The sequence below is a fragment of the Anser anser genome, assembly GCF_964211835.1.
Source record: "Anser anser genome assembly, chromosome: Z".
Classification (NCBI taxonomy): domain Eukaryota; kingdom Metazoa; phylum Chordata; class Aves; order Anseriformes; family Anatidae; genus Anser; species Anser anser.
Genome location: NC_139723.1, coordinates 87,582,888 through 87,605,505, shown reverse-complemented (window position 1 = coordinate 87,605,505; position 22,618 = coordinate 87,582,888). Strand labels below are relative to the sequence as shown.

Below are 22,618 nucleotides of genomic sequence, written 5' to 3'. Positions count from 1 at the left end.
TACTGTACCATCACCTTAAAGGAGGCTGTAGCAAGGTGGGGATTGGGCTCTTCTCCCAAGCACCAAGCGATAAGACGACGGGAAATGGCCCCAAGTTGCGCTACGGGAGGTTTAGGTTGGATACCAGGAGAAATTTCTTTACTGGCAGGGTTGTGCTGCGCTGGAACAGGCTGCCCAGGGAAATGGCTGGGTCCCCATCCCTGGAGGTCTTCGTGACCTCTCTCTCAGACGTGACCTCTCATACACAAATTCTGCAGTTAACTTACACGATTACAGACGAAAAACGACGTACTTGTTGCATAAAACTGTAGGCAGTGACAGCAGGATACAGAGCCCAGTGAACTTAAAATAAAACAACACCAAGCTTTCCAAATCCCAGCCGGAACTGGCTTCCAAGACTAAAGGAAACATTAAAGAAGTAGTATACTCTATTTAATGATATCTTGGTCATCGAATAAATTATTCATATACTAACCAGCACAAGCTTCTTGGAAAGCAATACCCACGTGGAAATTCCTGATTCCTAGGTCCTTAAGGCTACGCTCACAGGAGCCGTCTTCCACAGACACACGGTTAACTTACACGGGTAAATGCTGCTAGAAGCAACGGACACTACACACGTTAACAGCAAAACGGCTTCTTAAAGCATTTGGTCCTCGATTATACCGAACTTGTCCCAAGACACTTAAACCTTGCCAGCACTGTAGGTGCTTAAACTTCCTGAGGTGGATCAAGGGAAGCCTGAGACTGAACTGCTCATCGCTACGCGCGTCTCTGGAAATGCTGGGTGTCGGCACCAATGCTTGCTTGTATGACCTCTGCCTCCTTAAAACCCCAGTTCTACAACTGAACAGATTATTCTAAACATTTTTCTTTTGACTGTAATAATATCTCAGAAGTCTTAAATTAACGAAAACATCGAGTTGAAACATTTCTGGCTAATACCACTGAGAAAAGATGAGCAGTCAGAAGAACACAATTAAGGTACAAACGTTTGACTAAGACGCTGAGACCTAACTTTTCCCAAGTTAATGAAATTTTCTGAAGTAACTACAGCACAAAGGGAGACTGCGTGGAGCTGGAAGAAGACATCTGCCACCGGAACAGACAAAAGAGTTTCAGACGAGTCCCAGATTGATTTTTATGAAGGACTGATGTATAATGCACACGGTGATGCTGAACACTTCCCGATTTCACGTAAGAAATAAGACTGTGCAAGGACTGATGCTCGTTAGTTACACTGTGTGATGCTTGGTATAAAGTTGTGTATCAGATACGGATACCGAGAAGTATCCCCAATTAAATGAAAAGTTATCTTTTTAAATACCCTGCTGTACGCTTCTTCCAGCAGCGAGAAACCACCCCGAACGCCCAAACAGAGCAGCTCTCCTGAGTTCGCACTTAAGGAACACACGTAGCGCTGTCCCAGCACTGACATATGCCATTCCGACAGATGTCCAGCCCGTAACCCCCTTACAGGGAACAGATTTCTCAATGGCGTTTACTGGTGACATCTGCTTCAATGGCAGATGCCCACGTCTTTTCAAAGACGTGCAGCTCTGCCGAAAAAGCCCGTCTTTCTACATGAGTTACATTCCCTACAATTAAATAAAGTGTTGTTTTTTAAAAAATATTTTACCTACAATTTCATGCTTTCTTGTAGACAGCTAACGACAAATGCTAGGAAACTAGATTCTTGATTAATTTTCTTTACAATTACCCATCAATTAAATACATTTCTCAAGGTGCTTCAAAATTCCCGTTACTACACACAAAAACTCCATTAAAAATTAGCACTCACATGTCAAATAACTCCTATCTGCGCATCCACGTTCCATTTTTAGTTGTAACAGAAAAGACCAAATGAGAGAGATGAGTGTGTGTTTTCTCTGTTTTCTTAATTAGCATCTGAAAGGGACGAAGCTTATTTTAGCTGATAAAATCTATTTTTTCTGATGCTTTACACAATAGTCAGCGCAGGATATGGTAGATGGTTTTCCAGCGAGTTATTAAACACAAATTAAAAGCTTCTTTGATCTCTCTATGGTGGGCTTTGGAAATGCAAAAACGTATGTGACAGGGTTTGTAGAAGGTGCTCAGGTTTGGTCTAACCTACTTAAAAGCAACCCAGCAGGAACTTTATCCAGAGACTGACTCTTTTGGCACCCTTATTGTGCTGAACAGTGGGCCACTGGCTTGTTTGTTGGGGATGGCAGATGGTTGCATTTGTTGTGCACCTCCACTTCACACCAAATTTTCAGTGGAGGTCTGGCTGCTGAGGGGAGGGAAGCAATGGGCAGTGGCACCTGTCCCTGCTGCTTCCACGTCCAGCTCCAACAGGAGGGGAGAGAACGAAGAGAAACCACCAGAGTAGTCCAGAAACTCAATATATCAAAAATAACAATAAGAAAAAAAATAACAACAGCAACAAAAAGCACAGTATATAACTTAGCAGTACACAGCTTTTAGTACACAGCTGAAATATTTTTCCTTCATTACAGTGGACGCCTTTGAGTTAAAAATTGTAATGCTCTATAGCAAAAAATAATGCTTCGCCTAGGAATTAAAACCATCTAAAGTAGTTAGATGCTACCAACATCTGAATATCTAGATGCTGGGAGTGAAATAAGTGTTACTCAAAGTATGGGAAAATGCTGGAAATTAAACCTTTCTGCAAATACGCTGCATGTCCTGCTGCACTTCAACAGCAGTGATGGTGTGTTCAGATAAGAGATAAATCAAAAAATCACAGTCATACGTTGCTGAATCATTAAGACAATACAGACAAATATTGTTACTGATTCAAGAGCCATTTTAACTTCAGAATATGGCTTAACCTAGCAATATTTCTTGTTTCTGATTTCACTAGTTAGCGGATAATTATTGCTTGAAAATACTAATCATTACGCAAGAAAACAGATTTAGAAATACTGAAGGGAAAGATTTGAAAGATTAAACTTTCAAGCTGACAAACGTTATAAGTATAAAACCGCGCTTTTATTTTCTATATAACGTTCTGCACGCACACCACCGCAGCTGCTAGAATTCTCGGAATATATCAGAACAGCCTCTGCAACACGCACAGGTCGTATGTAAGCGCGTGCTTGGCTGAGGCTCGTTTTGGTTTCCTGACGGAAGGAAGCGTTTTCAAAGCAGCCCCCCCAGCGCGAGGAGCAGCACTGCTCCCCGGGGCGCCTCTGCTGCTGGAGACGCGCGTCGGCGCCCGGGCAGCGTGTGCGTGTGCAGCTGTGAACGCAAGTGGGCGTATAAATAAATTATATTTAGGTTATGAAATGGATTAAAAATTACAAAATTACAAAATATTTAATATAAAATAATTTTTTAATAAAGCCAACTTGCCATCATGATGAATTGCCCAATTCTGATCAGTGAGGTCAGTGGATTTTATGCCCAATTAGCAAAAAATATTTTTGTCCACACGCGAATTGTTTAAGCAAAATATTCGCCCTAGTTTTACTTACCCAGACAAGCCTGTTAGGTATTGAAGATAACAGTACGTGCTATTGCTACTTTGGAAGCCAATTCTTGCATGGCTTTTCAATGCATTTGAAGACAGACCCTATTTTCTAAATACCTCCTGCTTGTAGGTTTTTAAGTGCTTAATAGGCACTGCGGTGTCTTACTGAAATATTTTCAGCCAGCTAAATTAAAATGCTTTAATCTCTAAAAGTACTGATGTGAAAGTGAGCCTTTTAAAAAATTATTTTGGATAAATGAAAGCATTTGGTGAATCCCAATTTGAATTGAAAAAAAAAAAACTGTCGACCACTGCACACTAGTATTACTTTGTGCAGTCAAATCAATAAAAATTAGCCTTAAGAGGACCACTATAGAAAGAAACTGCATCATATTTTAAGATGACAAGGTGAAGCTTAAATTATCTGAATTAAAACTTTTTTTTTTTTTTTAACATTCTACAAACACTAACGTAGTTGTATTCAATTGTTGACTGAAATTTCATCTTGGGATATAGTTTTTAAAGCTCAATTCCTTTTAATGATAGTATTTTCTCTGTAAAGAAAACGGTTACCAGCTTCAGATTCAAGCAACATAGTGGAGAGCTTTCTGAAAACCTCAGACCTTAAGAGTCTAGAACGCAGCAAGAAAACGCACATCACCTGGAACTTGCTCCATTAAAGCACCCTACTTCCATTCTCTTTCCTCTGGAAAGAACATCAGACATCAAAGAGGGAGACTGCTGCCCCAGATACAACACCCACTTGTTCGTAACACTGCTGGCGCTAAAGCCTCCAGAAAAGGAACCAGAAGGTCTCCCACAGATGTGGATTCGGGTAGATGCTACGTTTCTGAAAGAAGACTGATGTAACGGACATCCTGGGAAGATCTGTGTTCCAGGGTACCTGGAGCCTATTCATGAATTTATTTCCATTTTTTCTTTCCTTTTTTTCCCCATTTTTTTATTTCCATTTTTTTCAGCCTCTATTCACTGCTGTTTCTTGATGAATCCTGCACCTTCCCCCAGCCACTTAAGGCACCCCCAGCATTCTCCCTCCCCTTTGACTATTTCCTGTTAGCTTTTTACAAATAGCTCGTGTTAATACTCTTTGTTCCAAGCAGTTTGTTCTTCCACCAGCAGGAATCTTGTCTCAGTCACCTTCAACCAGAGACTTGACCCAAAACTCGATCTGTCATACTAACTGTCTTCTGGTCAATAGAAATAAATAGTTTTCTTTCAGACTTTCACAAAAATCTATAAAAAGCTCAGTCAAAAAAGATAGCTTTTGTGCTCTATAATCTGCAGTATGCTATGCTAAAATACATACTGGAGTCATTCAGATTCTGAGGATATTGATATTGAGCACACAGATATTCTCCTTATGGCACTGCATAAATAAGCATGAAAAAACATATCAAAAGATAAACTGCTTATAATTAAATGCATATTTTTGTATGGTCTGTCATTTCAGAATATGCCTGGAGGGATCACAGCTCTCAACTTTATCTACTAGTTTACAATGAACTACAACAACAGCAAAAGCTGTACCGGTATTTTTTGGAACTGAACCACACTTGAATTCTGTGCGTGACAAACCAACAACTCTTTCCCGTTGAGAATCTCAGTTCAATGAAGCAGACTATGATGGTAGCACCCTTGCATCGGATTTTTCACCAAGGTAAATTGTTTAAGGTAAATCGTTTAAGGGATAACTGTAAAGAACCAACCTTTATTCTTCAAGAACTACAAGCTAAGCATATCAGTCGCAAGCAGACTAAAAAGCCCCAGACACATTGGAATATAGGGAACATTTTGCAGTAGCAACATGTTAATAGTACAGTAGCTACAGTTAAGCAGGTATTTAGTTTTTGCTTAGAGCTCTGCATTTTTTACTATTGAATAACTTCGTTTTATTTCTAATAGCACGTACTCCTTCGTAAACAGCCTCTGTATTTCATTTTCTCATGAAGAGTATGGAAAAATTGGCACAAAGTGTTGCATCCCTTCTGCATGGTATCTAGTATGTCAAAAAACAGCGTATTCATTGGGGTAGTGCTCACCTGCCGTGATGTCGTCATCAACCAGATCGTGCTCTTCCTCTTGAACTTTTGCCTCTGTTCCCAACGCATCTGGGCTTGCCGTAGCAGTTTGAATGGCTTCCGTGGTTACTCCAGCTGGAAAAATAACAGCCGAACACCCACAAAAGTCAGTGATTGTGGTAGATAACATCCTTCCATTAGGAAAAAACACACATTCCCTTCTGACTCAAGGTAATGCTATGAAACACAGATAAAGCAAAAGGAAACTATGTTCTGACTTCCCTTAGCGCTCTGTGCAGCTTTCAGAAACCTACCTCTTAAAAACCTTTTCCACAAAGTAAATATCTCCTATCTTCTTTTTACATCACCTTCTAGCACAATTAAAAATATCAGACACACAGATACACTAAAATCTTCACCCAAAAACCTAACATACTTGGCCAAATAACGGAGGAGTTCCAGCAGGATTCCTCCTACCTCTCCCCTTAATGCTCATCTCTCGCCGAAGAAGGGCTGTTTCCACACCACCTGCAGAGTACGTTCATTCATCTGAGTCCTTCCACATCATTTTGGCTGTGATGCATCAGTTAATTGCTGTTGGACATACATTACGGACGCCAAATCGTGCCACGTACCAGCAGCACGTGATTCAAGTTATAATTCACTGGTTTATACGCTGCCTGGCTGTAATCTTTAATTAGTCCCTATACAGCCTTTACCGCAATTCAATCAAGGCATTATCAAAAGAAGTGTTTTGCTAAGGGTGAAAAAGTACAGCCTCACAAATAGTCTTCCCAAAGAGCTTTAGGAAAGCTAAAAGAGCAGACTGACGAGAAGCCCTGATAAGATTTCTTTCCTCCCGATACACCCTTTATGTCAGCCTATACTATCAAAAATCTTTTTATATGAAGAGATTGCTGCTTTACTGATTGCGGCGTTAGGTTTGCCAGCTATAGAGGCATTAAGTCCCCACTAAAAAAAGGACCACAGCCCTTTGTCAGCACCAACCAGATTTCAACAAGAAATGAAGTCTCTGGAAATGACTTTGCCTTCGGGAAGGTGAACAGCTCTGCACTGCCCCGAGCCGGCACTTGGCACTGGGTGAAGGAGAACTGCCTGCTGTGCTTGCTGCTTCTCTGCCGTTTTTATATCTTCTTTATGAGAATATTAACAGGCACTACTTCAGCTTTGAGTAGTTTTCATGTAATAAAAGTCTCGTCTCTCCAAACATACAGATTTGATTGATAAATGAAAAGGAGCTGGTACCATCACAAGGCACAAGGGAAGGATCTCTCTCAGGGGGTCGGCTGCATGCACGAAAGTTTGTGAATCCACATCCCAAAGCCAGTTAACCCCGAGTCTTTAACATTCTCATGAATATGCTAGTTTTTATGTTTTAGTACAGTTGTTAAATACTAAGCACTCACTACACAAAGTAATACTTACACTCTGTGGTAACAGTGATTGCCTGACACAGCAATTCCTATTCTAACTTTTATTCTGACACTACCTCTGTAAAAAGAAGCTAGTACGTTTTAATAACTTTCCGAATGTCCTTCTCATTATGTCAACATACATAAAAGCAGTGACAATAAATGTAAAACCAGGCTGGGACAAGCTGCCAATCAATAGCCTATCACTTCATTAAGCATGCTGGCAGGACTGCACAGAGATCACACGCAATTACAAATTGCACGTGAACCTTATTCGGGACACTTTTAAAAATGGAGTTTAATGCTACGATGCAGCTGCGCCAGCTCCCGGGTATCACCCAGTGCGGTCTTTACCAGCTTCAGTAAGGACACCAGGGCTCCAGCACCGCTTTGTCAAAATACTTTTTGCTGTTCACCTTCCACCACCAACATTTCCTAACAGTACTATTTGCAAATACCCACTGGAGTCGGTCAGTGTGCTGAAGGGAAAAGAGGAGGTTATTTCTGGGGCACTGCTTCACATTTTGCATTCTGGTTAACACAAGAAGCTGGTAATCTCTGCAGACGTAGCAAGCATACCGCTGTTTCCTAAATATCACTTCCATAGTCTAGAATTCTTTGATTTCCTTCCACACACAGAGAAGGGTACAGAGTTTCCATGTCTTTTGAAAACTGCAGGATGAAGCCTCTACTGATGAGCTTTCATCTCAGAGGGTGCATTTTCTGTGCTTAAATACTCCAGTCAGTAGGAGCCAAGGGTCCAGCTGTCCCTAAAAGGTAAGTTTAGGCTGGGTCAAAACTCAAAGGCTTTGATTTTTTTTAGTTACTACATCACTTCTTTCATTGCTTTCTATCCCTGAGTTACTGAAAAGAGGCTGAACTTTCATATTAGATGTGCTACGCCTTTCCAGAGTGCTTAGCAGGACTAGTAATAACGCAGCGGAAGGAAGAAAGTGCTTTTGCTTGAGTTGGTTCCAAGCTCAGCATATGAAAAGTTACAAGTTTATTACAATTATATACAATTAAAATAAAATTTTAAGTACAATCATTCTGATTAAATAGATTTAAACATTCCCTAAAAAACAATGAACAGATAAAAACAAAAGGGGAGAAAAATAACAGTTGCAAAAATAATTCAGGCAATAAATTATTGCTTCCTTTCAAAGAAAATCTAGTAAGAAGGAACATGTATCCTTGGACACAAATGCCTTCTACATAATTCATCAAAAATTACCAAAATTGTCTTAGAAACAGGTTTTAGAAGTAAAAAGCTCATAAAAAATGGAATGCATTAAAAATAAGCCAGTTGACGTATTAGGAAACATTGGAAAATTAGGCAAGATTCACTCATATTAGAAACTTACACCATTTAGAAATGTACAACTCTTTACTGCAGCATCATAAAACCGCTCATTTAATATATCAAAACGTTGCGGTGCAAATGTAATTCATTTAATTCTTTGTGCTCTGTTAAGTCAAACCTTGCGCGAGTAGAATGATCAACCAGATGTATAAATAGCAAAGTCTTTGGGGTCCAATCAAAGTATCCTTACTCAACAAAAACTCCCATTTAAATCAATGGAAGTTTAATTAAGTTTTACTCAATTAATCTGGCTTTAAATAAAACTTTCTAACAGATATATATATCTACTAGAAATATATTATTAAAAACTAACATAATATTTGTTATTATAGACTTACCATATTTGTTTTGTTTTCCAGTGATAACACGGATTATTATTTGAAGCAGTTTAAAGAAATTTTTCTCTCTTTAATTTGATTCTGCTGCATTATTTAGGATTTCCACTTTAAAAGAAACAATAATTTGCTACAAGCGTCTACCTGGACGAATGGGGTTTTAGCAATACGGGAAGCACCAGAAGTGTCTATACTTAATTTCTAGACAGAATTTATTGAAAACGGATTTCTGCAGTGACTGACCAGCGCTGCCCCGCATCCCCGCAGCCCCGATGACAGACAGCCTGCCTGCCTCGCATTAATTCCCTTCACACCGCTCCTATCGATCCCGGCCCGCTCCCCAGCCTCTCCGCACACACTGCCTGTCTGCTGCCTCCACCGCATCAGCACATGCACACAAAGGCCATGGCAAGATAACCTTTTGCTTTCCATTAAAGACATAGTAACCATTTTCCTATCTGCAGTAACATCACATATTTAAAAATACATCAGTCTCCCCGCTGCTTAGCGGCCTAACCCACTACCAGAAGATTTCGGGGGCTCCACCGCACGCAGCCTGTGAAATGGCCGCTTCGGTGCTTGGTGTAAATGTTACGTTGATCTCCATAAAAACAAAGAACAAAATACTCAGCAAAGACATCCCTTAAAAAATCACTTTGCAGAATCCATTTTACATGGAATACAGTCCTTACTCTTAACATTAGTAGGTAACGGAGGAAGAAATTTTCCCTTTTTGAGCTCTACCTGGAAACCCTTCCTCACGGAAAACCACCGTGCACTACGCAGAAACAATCTCCTGCTGGGAAAAGAAGGAGCAGGCAAGGCCACGGCAAACATTTACAGCTGCAGGACAACCTCAGCAGACAGGACATGAATGAGGCTTTGAAAGCTTCACTGCTTTCCTCCGTGTGGGAGCCTGAAAAATACCAATGGCTAAACCACCTCCAATACTTTTAATTCTTGGCATTGCCTACACATCCGTTAACATTCGATTTGGGGTTGACGAGCTGACGTGCCGATTTTGGGTGTGAAGGCCCAAATCAACCACAGATTCATCGCTCGCCCTAGGCCGCGCTGTGTAACTGCGCCCAACCTGCCCGACCCCCCGAGCTCCCACCCGCGGCTGCGGAGGCCACAGGGGCGCAGCGGGGCCTCCTCGAGGTGATCCTCCTCGAAGCCTCCCTGGTCTTCCGCCTGCTCCTCCTCCCGCTGCCCAGGCGTCAAAGTGAGCCGGGGGCTGCTTACAGCGTCTCCAAATAGTTCTGTCTTGCACACGTCTGCTTCTCTGAGAGACGCGCGGGGGCATCGTTCACAACCAACGGCTTTGAGGTGGCAGACAGGTTGGGATCCAGCACTGACCTGACAAATCAGGACTTGGTATGAATATGAACTCGGATCGTAAATTTCGTATTTACAATCTTCAGCGTAATGGCTGAACACTGTCTGTAGCCCAATAAACACGCTCTGCTTTTACTGTAGGGCTTCCCCTTTCTCTTTTTCATCAAAGACACTAACGTGAAATGGGAACTCAGTTTTCAGAAAGAATCCACCTGGTCCTGCCGCTTACCCTGCAGAGCCGCGATTCTCTCACTGAGACATCTCAGCTGGCTGCTTAGAAACAAAGAGGGGATAACATAATAAATATGGTGCACACTGAGCAAAGCAATCACTTTCAGCCAGAATGATGAAAAGTCTTCCTGTAGGATAGCAACAACTTTTTTAATACACCTATGAAAAGAACACTTAATCATGACAAAGTCTGGACTATTTTTTTCAGCACCTCTGTATTATATATTCTTATTCAGACTCACTCCAACAGCTAGAGTATCCAGTAAATAATAAATGCGTGCTGTCAGACATGCCTTTCCCCCCCTTTTTATTTCTACAATGAGTAGTTTTTTCCCAAAGGCTGACTGATCTCCCTGTTAAGAGAGACCTACAACCCCACGCTTGTATAATCCCTACGTGAAGTAACCATGGAATGAGAACAAAACCAAGCACTGCTTATGCTGGCAGATGACCACCTACAAACACAAAAAGCGCTTGTTGAACGGCTCCATCCTGCTCCAAGACACCACGAAGCCAACACTTAGCAGGACCCTGGCAAGACGCTGGGCACTTCTACACTGCGTATCCCGAGCTGGTCAAAGTTCTGCCGATGCTCTGAATCAACCCGAAGCACGAGATGACAACTGTCAAGTGCCGAGCCAGAGCTAATGGACCTTTTTTCCAGCAGGATGCTTTAGGGTGGACTCTGCGGCGCTGAAACGATTACGTGGCTGGGCAGAGCTTCACTCCATCCATCATGTACCAAATAGAAAATAAGTCATAAATAAATAATTTGTATTCTTAGCCTATACGTTACAAACCAAAACCTTCTTGAGGCTTAAACTGATGAAACCCCCATCCTGCACCAGTGGCTGCTGCCAGGCCCATGGAAGCCACACGAGGTCGAGGAGCTTGGGGACAACTCCCAGGCCAGGCAGCAGCTCTGGCACTGACAACACACCCTGCCCTGGCCCTTTGTGCGCTCCCTTTCAAAAACCTCACCTTATCTGCACAAAACGAGCAGAAAACACACAGGTGACAGTTACAAACCAGGCCTATTTCCAGTTGTTGGCTTTCTTCGTCTTTCCTTTAAACGTGTATTTAGCAGATTTCCTTCCTGCCACCTTGGCAGCTTCTTGCTCACTCACGATCTCAGCACCCAAATTATTTAATTACAATTTGTAGTACACTACAGATGGATAAAAAATTCTGAATTAATTTCTTGCCAAATATGCTAATAATGCCAGGTGTTAAGTTATTAACGTGTGACAGCCCTTGACCCTAAGAAAATATAATCACCAAAAAGAGAGAATTAAAAAGTAAAATAGGTTACAGACATAGTCTAAGTGGGTACACCACAGGCTACTGCAGTTGCCTATGTACAAACAATATCACCAAGTGACTTCCACAACTCTACCACTTGCAAGTTTCAGGTCTGTGTTTGGTGTCATCGTGTACAAAATCCTAAGGTCTTATTTGACATTCAGCAGGGTATTCTCATTGTTTGCAATGTGTTTTAACAGGTAGTGGTCAAAGATCAGAAGATACTAATCTCTAATCCAAGACTTCCCGTTCCACATCTGATAGTTCACCACCGTCAAATGAATAAATAACTAGATGCAGCGGGAAATAACAGATTTTACGGCTCACTTACTTCATAAAGCGAAGTGTCCTGTCCTGTCCTGTCCCATTCCCCCCAAAAAAACATCTTTCCTCTTCGCTAATTTTTATTTGCACATTTGCACTGACTGTGAGATATCTGAGTATGTTTAGACCACCAACGTCATGTTTCAACCCAAGACGGAACCGGGAAGGGAGAAATATGAATAGAAGACACCATGCACAGTCTTCTGTGCCACCACCTTACTAGTAAAAGGCTTATTTTCGTGAAAAACAGGCAATTCCTTCTGGGCTGGGCTAACCGGATTCAGATACCACCATGCCACAAGAAGACTTCATGAAGTTTTATAATCAGCCACCCCCCCAAATCTCCATTACAGATGCAACTACTGCCTTCAACATGGCTACAGAAGCACAACCAAGATCCTCTGTCACGCCTCAGCATGTATTTAAATGATTCAAGCATTTCTGCAGAAGGCAACGTAGGATGCTGCAGAGTCTAAATTAACATATTCTGGTGGAGCTTGAAAGTGAAAAAGCTTTAGAACTACATTAGAAATGCACTTTCCAGTGCTATAATGACTGTAATAGATCTACAGGAACATGTTATTACTCCATTAAGTCTCCTATGTCATTTGGAAGACTATTCATATCAAACAAGTGATTTAGAGGATAAAAAAAAAAGTAGCATCTTAAGAACAATCAATTACTGTACAGTGTAGAGCTATTAAAGTATTAACTGGTAAACAAACTTATAAAAACAAATGAAAAATGAAACAAACTGACAGATGTAAAACAAAACAAAACCTTCATAGAGTAAAATACCTGTGAAATGAAAAACTGCAGAATAAAATCACAACAGAGGTACAGAAACCTAACTGTACTTTACACACTCAATCCTAACACTTTCAGCTGATCATCAGGTTGTTAGGGAACATCACATACAAATTGTGTGCATAAATCTAAGCAAACCAATTAAAAACACAGTTTAAAAAAATATATATCTTGCATTTTTATTGTGTAAATACTGAGAATTGATAGAAAAATGAATCCATGAGAATATTAGAAAAAAATTACAAATTTGTTACTAAATATGAAGCCTTAGTTATTGTTTCTGCAAATGTTACCATACATTGCAAAAAAATCTGAATTAAATAAACATTCATTTTGATGAAACAGTTTCCTAAGATGCCATATTCAATACGCGCTGGGGTACCAGCTCACATTTTTCTGTGTTCATCAAAATGCAAAAACGGGTATGGGAATAAAACCTGGCCGAGCACGTACTTTTTCACTGAAGTAACTGGCAGTGTGATTGAAACAAAAGTTCTAAAATTTGTACCTCTATTGTTCACTATACTCTCTCTTGCATTAGTTAAAAGATTATTTAAAGATAATCCAGTGCAAATTCGCCTTTCAAGTTCCCAAACGCATTTCATCAAAAAGCTGGGGGACACGAGAGTTAGCTTGATCTTGTTGAGTAAGGTCATGTTCCAAACTGTTATTGGATCTGTGCGCTGAATATGCAAATGGTGAAAAGATTTCATCTCTGTTTGCTAGTACCACACACTTGAGACATTCAAGACTCAATTAAATGCATATGACTAAGTATCATATCAGCAGCAAACTTTATTAGGGATTAGCATTTGTTTCAATTAAAAGGGAACCTGCTACGTCCAAAAAGCAATATAAGAATATAAGAATAAAATGAATATAAGAAGTATTGTAAAGCAGTAAGATGTGCTGGACACAAATATGCTGATAATATTTTATGCCCCTTTATAAAGAGGGGAGTTAGGGAGAAGTGGAGGATGAAAGAAACAAAGCGGTATTTCTTGATTTATCGTATTTCTTCTGCTTGCCTTTCTAGCTTAAAACTATGCTTTTCAGAAATCCACTGCATCCATTTGGGCCATTTAAATTATTTTTATCCCCTTCAATTCCTCCCCAGACCTTTTAAAAAAGGTATTCTCTATTATCATGTCCTATATTAGAACTAAGGAAACATCTGTATACTTCACTCCCTAACCACAAGAGCAAGCTTTTTAGTTCCTTAAGTATTTCATTTGTCCTTTCTGATACCACAATTATTACTCCTCTTCAGGATGACAGCATCTTTGTGTATGCTCTTGGAGACAGTAACACTATTAAGTGCCATCTCTGCCCTGCCATTCAGGAGAAGCACAAACTTGGTTCAAGTTATATAGTTTTCAACACTGCTAATATAAAAAAAATGAATTTCAATTTGCTACTCATCATCTGTTTTACAGGTTTTCAATATCTGTGCTTTAACAATATTGAACATTTACATTCAAGTCATTCATTCAGCCGTACTCCTCAGCTGATTTCTCTATTTTTTCCTGTTTTAAAACCTTCTTGTTGGTTCTGAAAGATAAGTTTATCTTAATTTAGTGTTAAATCAAATGCTATGCTTTGATCTGCTAGTAATTAGTAAAAATCCCAAATACTGCTGTATGCATACTTGAATTGAATACATAAAAATACTGGAGTTTTTTTTTTTTAAACCAGTCAGCCCCTGGCTATTAAACAGCTGTATAAAAACAAATGCCATCCACGCCTACGGCCTGAACACAGGCACAAGAGGCAGAACAAAGTATTACGCTCCCAGCTGATGCACATGCAAAATAGGGCTGCACACTCTTCTCAAGCTTTCAACTGGAAGTGTGTAAGTAATGACAAGTACCAGAAATGGCAAAAGGATTGGAATTCGTATGAATTACCAGTTGGTTTCAAGTACACTAAACAGAAGTTCCTTTTTTGGAACCAGCCCGCTGGCTAAAGCAAGCAGGCATTACAAAGAAGTTTACATACACTTCAACAACACAATTATGCCCATAACCTTGCACCCAACGAGGTCAATCAGCATTACTCCAGAGGAAAGAAATTAGTGGTCATCAACAGTTGCTATAGCAGCTACCCCCGAGACTAGAGGGCAACTACAGCTGTATTCCACAAACTGCGTACAACTGACCTCAGAAAAGGATCAATTAAAAAATAAATCCCAACTTACCGAATGGCACAAATACCTATCAGCACGAATCAAGGCTCTCTGGCATGTACGTACAACGCTTATTATTCGCTGCCTGGCTGCACGCCTAACTGCGCAGCAACATCCCCGTAATAAGGCAAATGCTACATGGCTAAAGGCTGTAATTAACAACAGCTTAGCCTCACCAGCAAATTCTTAACATCACCTGAAAACACTGTGTTCCATGTAATTTATGCATTCAATTTAGATTTAATAAGATTATTACACATCTCTCAAAAATCAATTGGTATTTAATAGAGATCCTTCCCTGAATAGAAACCACATTCTTCAGTAGAAGAAGAATCACATCTTAAGAAAAATGGATGTCTACTACTTAAAAGCAAACATTCTCATCCATTAAAATATATTTTTTTACTGCTTTGTTATGTATGGCAGGTGTGTTTATATCTCTTTATATCTTTATATTGTGTCATTGTTCTATAAAGGCAAGTTTCTAGACAGATAATTGAGCAGAGTATCTTATGACGCTGACACATCTTCCAAGAATAGATTCTTAGAGCCTGGACGATCTCTGCTTTGTTATCAACAAATAAAATGAAAATAGCTGATCTGGAGAAAAACATAACAGTTTAAACAGCGGTCAGTAACGATTGATTTTATTTTGAGAAGGAATATTAGATTGCATATCACAGTATTAATTCAAGAGATATGTGCACAGTTACAGTCAGAAGCCTGATGTTTTGGTAAATACATATTTGCATGCAGTGGCTCAAGGTACACACAAGACTTATGTGCCCTTGATAATACTAAATTCTGTTAAAACCCTTCTCTGCCCATCAACCAACTGTTCCAAATAAGGCCAATCATTCAGAAATGTAAGCAATTCTCACAGGTTGCAAGCAAAGTATTTAAAAGAAATTCCCTGTATCTTTCCACTTACAAGTGCAATGTTTTAATGGACAGCATTTTATCAAAAGGGATCAGCTGATTTTTAAGATTAACCCTGTTTGGTCCATAATCATACAAAACTACAAATTGTTTCATCTGACAGTTTTAAGATTTTAAATTTGTACTGGTGTAATGCATTTCATTTCTTCAGTTAACACCCAATCAACTAACAAAAAAAAAGAAATGAGGACATGAAGATGTTAGAAAACAATTGTTATGAAAAACAGTTTTCTCTTAAAACCACATTAAATAATTGAAGTAGTGTTACAGAATTGCATTCATAGCAATATTTTAAATTGCCTTCTACCAAATATCCAGAGAAAGCAGACCAAGTGAATAATAAGGTGACTGTGTTAACACAAGTGACATCAGGAAAGGGACACGAATTTGACAGAGAAAATCAGAAAGAGGAGGAGTAAATGATTCAAAAGAATTGGTAATAGCATATATAATCTAAGCTAAGTCAGAAGGTTAGCATGAACAGCCAGTTACCAGAAAAAGACTATGCAGAGGCCTGTATAAAATGACTCACTGTTTTTTAAAATTAACAAATTGTATCTTTAAATTCTCTTGCATTTTATAAATTGCAAGAGAGATGAAAAAGGAACAGCTCTCATTCTTGATATACTTCTGGGACAACTTAAGACGTCTTGGCAGAGCACTGCAAGACATCTTCTCTGTTGCTTCTGCGCTCTACACGCATTTTGCAAAACCAGCTTAAGCTTCTAACACCCTAAAGCCCCTTAACTTTTAGTTTTAGACTTCTCTCAAGCGTTCTGTGTTGCAACATCAAAGGAAGTACTGTAATCTCATGCTCACCTGATTAACCATCACCATAAATTACTGCCTAATGAATCCTCGATAACTATTCTACCATCTCTGCCCAATGTCTCCTTGCAGCGCTTGGTAGCCAGTGTTTCTGAACACCCAGCTGGGCTGGAATCACCTCAGATGCCAAGCAGATGCTGATGGACATTTCCTGCATTAGCTCCTTTCAGCATCCTTTGATACTTTGGGGATACCAAAGGATCCCTTTATAGCCATTTCTATAATTTTATTATAGACTCCTTGAAAAAAAGAGTCTGTGCTTTACCACCAGTAGCTTGTAATTTTATCAGCCCTTTTCATAGTAGATTTCTTCCCTGAAACCTACAAACTACAGCCTAGCCCCTCAGCAGCATGGATGGCCTTTGCAAAAGCCCCTTCATTCCCAAAGATAGGTACCGAAATGCTCTATTTACCTGATCAGCACCAGGGATCTTAGCACAATTTCACGATTGTGAAATCACTTTGAAGATTTCCAGAAACTGTTATATATAACCCAAATGCATTTTTTTGTAGTAGTGTTCATAAATTTGCTTGTGAAATTCCCTTTTTTTGGCCTTTATCTAGCAACCAATTATTTTCAGATTAAACACAGGGTTACTTACGTGATATAACACTGTCAATGTACTGTGGCAAATACGGAGCCCACGCATCAATTGTCTCTTTCCGACCTGCCTGTTCGATTCTTCTCAGTTCTGCTAACAATAAGGCCTGGGCAGCTTCTCTTACCTATAAAACCAACCGGAAAATCATACAAACTCAAACATCAAATATTTATCACGATGCTTTCAGTATAATTTAGCAAGAACGACAAAATGCATCACTTAAAGAAAAAAAAGCAACACGTATAGATAGAAAACTGAACTAAGCTTTCAGAAAACCCATATTTTTCCCTATTCCTCTCCTACTTAAATACAGAAGCAAAATAACCACGAATAAGACAAGCCCAAACTACGCTGTGTCCTCTCTGTCGGGATTTATTGGAGACATGCTGCCCTCTGAGAAAACCAGAGGATGACGTCCACCACTCAGGTCCCAGCAGAAGTGACAGCACAAACCAACCAGCTGCCCCACCTCTCCCCAGCCTCGGCTGATGTCCCTTTCCCAGCATACAAGCCCAGTCCCACAGAGGCTATTTCCCAACCCAAAAAAACAAACAGTAAGGGAGGTGCGTCAGAAGGCACTGACACATCAAAAGACCACCAAAATTCTAGTTTTCTAGGAGTAATTTGTGATCACCCTTCTCTATAACCTTTCCAAAGTTGTCCACCAGAACTCCAAGATACACAACGAATCAGGATTTTTTCTAAGTATCATGGGTGGATGTTGGAATACAGTATCAAAATAAAAATCACTTAAAAACAGTTTTTCAAATGGGGTACACACATCTGCTCTGTAGCATGGAAGACTGAACAATGAAACCACAGGTAAATATATATAAAAAAGTTTTCTAAAATTAAAAAAAAAAGTCCAGCTTTTTACACCAAGAAATACAAAATACTGTCACGTACAATCTGTCCCCATCAAAATCACTTGTTCCACCTGAGGACTTCATTGCATTTATAAATACCTTACTTTTTGGTCTAAAGGATTTTAAACACAAGGAAGTTAAGTGACTTGCTCAAGGTAAAACAGAAAACTGTGGGCAAGCAGGGAATAGCAAAACGCTAACTTGACACCTGAGGCTATCCAGTAACTGGGCTTCAAATTCTAATTAGCTTCAAAGTAATTACCCTCTTGGGAAGCCATCTCAAAGTACACCCTAACTAGCAAAAGAACAAGCACCCAGGTAGCAAAAAGGATATTCCCAATTAAGTCACAAGCCTGCTGAAGACCTACAGCCCCTAATCCAGCTACGTTCCTCCTTTCCCACTTTGAAAGCTGCACAGTCAACAAAATTTTTGCCAGAACAGCATAGGTGTAGTGTTAAGGCCCACTAGTCATTTATCAAATAGTTGGGTGACAAACCACTTACTGACTACTGTATACACGCTCCAAAAAATAGAGCAACTCAGCAGTCTCTTAAAGAAAAAAAAAAGTAGTTTTTTGATCCTAATAAGTTTTTAATCCAGTAATTTCTTTAAAAAAAATGTATAGCATATATTCATACCATACATTCATACCATATGCCACACAGAAGCTACAAAAATATAAAGATCGCTTTTTCAACATTTTACTGGAAAACTGGCCTCCTGAATCTGCAATAAACAGCTCCAGGATCTTGTGTCGGAAAGGAATTAGTAACGTTTTATACTGAGGAGAAATGTGCTTAATAAAAGACAACAACACAAGGGTTGTATAAAGCTACATTCTGTTTGCATAAATAAATAAAAAGTCACAAGAGGTTCAAACATCAAATTTTGTCTGCAACACGCGGATCATTTTTGCTGCTCTTCCTAGCAAACCCCCCACTCCTTCCTCCCCGGGCCCCCCAGGCAGCGCGCGGAGCTCCTGGTGCTGGGGGACTGAGCCTCTCTAAGGGGCTAGCTGACGGTTTCCTCCCGTAAATCTCCGCTCTGCAAACCTCCGCTCCCGTAAATCTCGGCACCCTGCCCTTCCCAGCAGCAGCAGGATGACGCCCAGTGGCCAGCGGGGCACTCACAGGTCCCTGCTGTCACCGGGGCAGGGGCAGCAGCTGGGTGCTCGCCGGCGGCAGCGGGGTGCTGGGGCCTGCCTGCGCCAACGAAGGCCCTCGGGTGCCATTTCTTATTGAAACCAAGGCACCGGTGTAAAGCGACGAAAGTAAGATTTAAAAAGCTGGAGTGACATTTGCAAGCATGCGCGTTTGGACTTTCAGAACCGAGCGCTGAGTAGAGGCAGGAAGAGGAGCGCTGCTACGGAAATCACCTCCAGGCAGCGGTCCTGCCAGCGGCGCGCCAGCATCTCCAGGAGGGGAGGTCGGAACTTGTCCAGCCCCAGCAGGTCGGGGAGCATCACGCAGTGCATGGCAGCCAGCTGGCTCCACCCTGTTAAAACACAGCGCAACGGCGAGGTGAACCTAAGTAACACCGAAAAGACGTTAAGCTTAAAATGCAAGAGAGTACATTCACGTTGGCCGCTGGCCTGGCACACGTTAGGTCTTCAGGAGAAGGTGGGAGAAAGAAGGGCAAAAAATAAAAGAACCAATTTTGCAGCAGAACAACAAATTTTTTCCTTCTGCAGCCGGACCCCCAGGCACTGCACGTGCCTCCTGCGCCAGGCGGGGACACGGGGAGCTCCTCCGGGACTGACCGTGCGCCCCAAAGAGCTGCTCAGAGCTCGACGCCAGCAGGAGATTGTGTTTAATTGGGACTGGTTTGAGACAAGTACCCCTCTTTCTCCCCATCCCCTCACAGAAAGACTTCAGAAGAGTAACGCTGCCCAGTCACAGGCCTGGATTGCCAGCTTGCAACCTTCGGAGTCAACTCAACATACATACTGCACACAAACTGCTCCTCAGCGTAAGTGCTGAGCACAAGACCGATTTAAGCGATCTGTTCGAATAACAATCGTCATTATTTTAACACGATGTCCTACATGCAACTTTGATATCATTCAGTTACAGGGTACTAAGCACATGAATTACCGTTTGAAATATTACAGACTTTCCTGTCCCATTTTCAAAGTATGCAAATGCATAAAAGCACACGTTTGTCTGCCCTCCTCCTTTTCCCATCTAAACCTTACTTGAACAAGCTTACCTCAAGTACACTCGTACTATAAACCTGTAACATTATGTAGTTAAAAACAGTACAGGCAAGCATATCAAGCTCAAATGACACGGATCATAAAAATGCTTGTAATGTACTTTACGCAAAGAAATCTTGTAGTATTATGCTCTGCATTGACTTGATAAACCTGAGAAGTACTTCAGGCAAGCATACAGATCTATATTTTTAATTTGTCAGCAATTGTGAACATAAAAACCTAAATATTTTAACTAATAAAGCTCTTCATGACGGTACAAGAAAAGAAATCATTTCATACTTGAAACTCCTGCGTGAAAGCACAAATTTATGGCTTAGCAAGAAAAGCATTAAAACAAAGGCTTAAACAGTGATACAAGGGGCTGGGTTTTGTTTGGTTTTTGTTTTCTGATTTGTTGTTTGTTTGGTTTTTGTGCCAATCCTTGGGTCAGGAAGACATTCTTCATGATGTAGACAAACATTTATTAGAAGAAACAAACCAAAAAACGCAAACCCCAAGTAGTTTAACTAAATCATTTCTGTTTTCATAAGCACCAAAACCAAAATTTAAGTGACTTGAAATGATTTTGCTTCTCTTTCCTTTTTAAAAGGACCATGAAATTTCTCAGCCTTTTGGTTTGCAAGGTGAACTACAAAGTGCTGTTGCTTGCTCGTCCCCAAAGCGGACGAGTGCCACATGCTCATACCAGAAGGGACCCTCAGGGCTCCAGGCGGGGCTGAACCTTCGTACCAAGGAGCAGCAGCTATGTCCACAACGGAGACAGGGGAAATGTCACACAAATGGAATACAAACCACATGCAGCACAGCTTCTTTCATTCATAGCTCACAAGTGGGAAAAGACACTTATGTTTTCCCTACTTTAAAAGGGTCTTAGACTTTTTCCTCCAAAGGCAACAGCAAAACCAAACAAGATCTGAAATACAACCTCTGATACAGCAGTTGAGAGCTGAACATAAAGCAAGCCCACGACAGACAAACCAGATCTACTCACCCTCTGCCAGCACTAATGGCAAAGAACACAGAAATAAACCCATTGCCTCTGTATCTTGCAAAGAAAAGTATCTACATAGACCAAACTAAAGTCATGTCGTAACAATGATAAAGGACATTAGTTGAAAGTAAAAGACAAATAGAAAAAATGAGGAAAGAATACCTTCATTTACTAAGAAACAGGTATGTAAAGTAGGAGCAGTGTCAGAGCCAGAGTGACCAGCTTCAGTGCTAGAAGAAACAGCAGGAGCAACTTGCAGAGGAAAGAAGAAGAAATAAAGAGAAAAAAATAGGAAAGTGAGGATAGCAGCTTCTGAAAAACAGATTAGTATCACTGAAGAATGACAAACAAAACTGGAGGAAACGGTGATCATATTCAACTTAAAAAAATTTTCTAGGCTGTACAAGGAGTGCAATGTCAGTGAGAGGGAGACATGCAACTGCAGAGGAACACAGATACACTAACATAAACTTGCGTGTTTTGAAAAGAAAGTACCTGTAAATAAAAAATTACAAGTGTGTCTTTAGAAAGGTGGGATTTGGTTTGGCATAACGGTTGACTGGGAGTTTAAAAATAGGAGTTTCACTTTTGCTCATTTTTCCCCATCTCTAGGTAGATCTGGAATTTGTACTACTCATTTAAAAAAAAATACATTAGAAATAACCCCTTTTACACCTGGGTTGTCCCACCTGTTAATCTAAAACATCATAAGATGTATTACCGATGGCTAGTTTTAGATTCTGTGATTCTGTGAAACATGTCCATTCAAATAAGTTTAAACCTAAACAAAAGAAAGGACTACGCATACAAAGCAGCAGCATATAAACCACGCTGCGTAAGACTACAGGAAAGCAAACACAAAAGAGCACAGGCCAAGCATGTACTCAAAGCAAGAGCCGTGACGTATTTATTTTGTGAACTGCGTAATTTCTCGGTGCAAATGTAATTTAAAAGCAGTTCTAAACATTATACTTCCACTAATGCTCATTACTTAATATTATCACATGAAAAGATGCGCGGACCTTATGGCATACACATGCTACAACCAGAGGTCAACGCGGGGATTTACAGGTCACTATCTGACACTTCCTTCCTATAGAGAAATTACCATATGTCATGCACAAGCATCTGCAAATTAATCCCCCGCTTTTATTCCGTTGCAGAACAACAATGGGTTCAGGCTCCTGAACGTATTAAGCATTGTCTCCTGAATAGGCTGTTTGCTTTTCATGCAGTGAGCTTCTTTTGTCGCTGCAGGACATCTGCATCCACGCTACTTTTGCCATACCTTCCACACAAACGCAGCATGATGGCACGTGTACGGTGACACCGCCACCAGCC

The 22,618-nt window shown here is 40.5% G+C and overlaps 1 protein-coding gene across 5 annotated transcripts in view; it reads right to left on the bottom strand.

Moving 5' to 3' along the window:
• Positions 1 to 22,618, bottom strand: part of LOC310890202 (WD repeat-containing protein 7) — a 114,116-nt gene that overhangs the window by 67,253 nt on the left and 24,245 nt on the right. For 4 of the 5 annotated variants that reach the window (XM_083818920.1, XM_083818924.1, XM_083818921.1 and 1 more), the window contains exons 17-20: positions 21,440 to 21,529; positions 19,447 to 19,565; positions 17,205 to 17,328; positions 5,539 to 5,652 (exon numbers count right to left, since the gene is read on the bottom strand). In XM_083818920.1, the coding sequence (XP_083675046.1) occupies positions 5,539 to 5,652; positions 17,205 to 17,328; positions 19,447 to 19,565; positions 21,440 to 21,529 (447 nt within the window). The remainder of the gene's footprint in view (positions 1 to 5,538; positions 5,653 to 17,204; positions 17,329 to 19,446; positions 19,566 to 21,439; positions 21,530 to 22,618) is intronic. The other variant, XM_083818923.1, reaches the window with a different exon arrangement.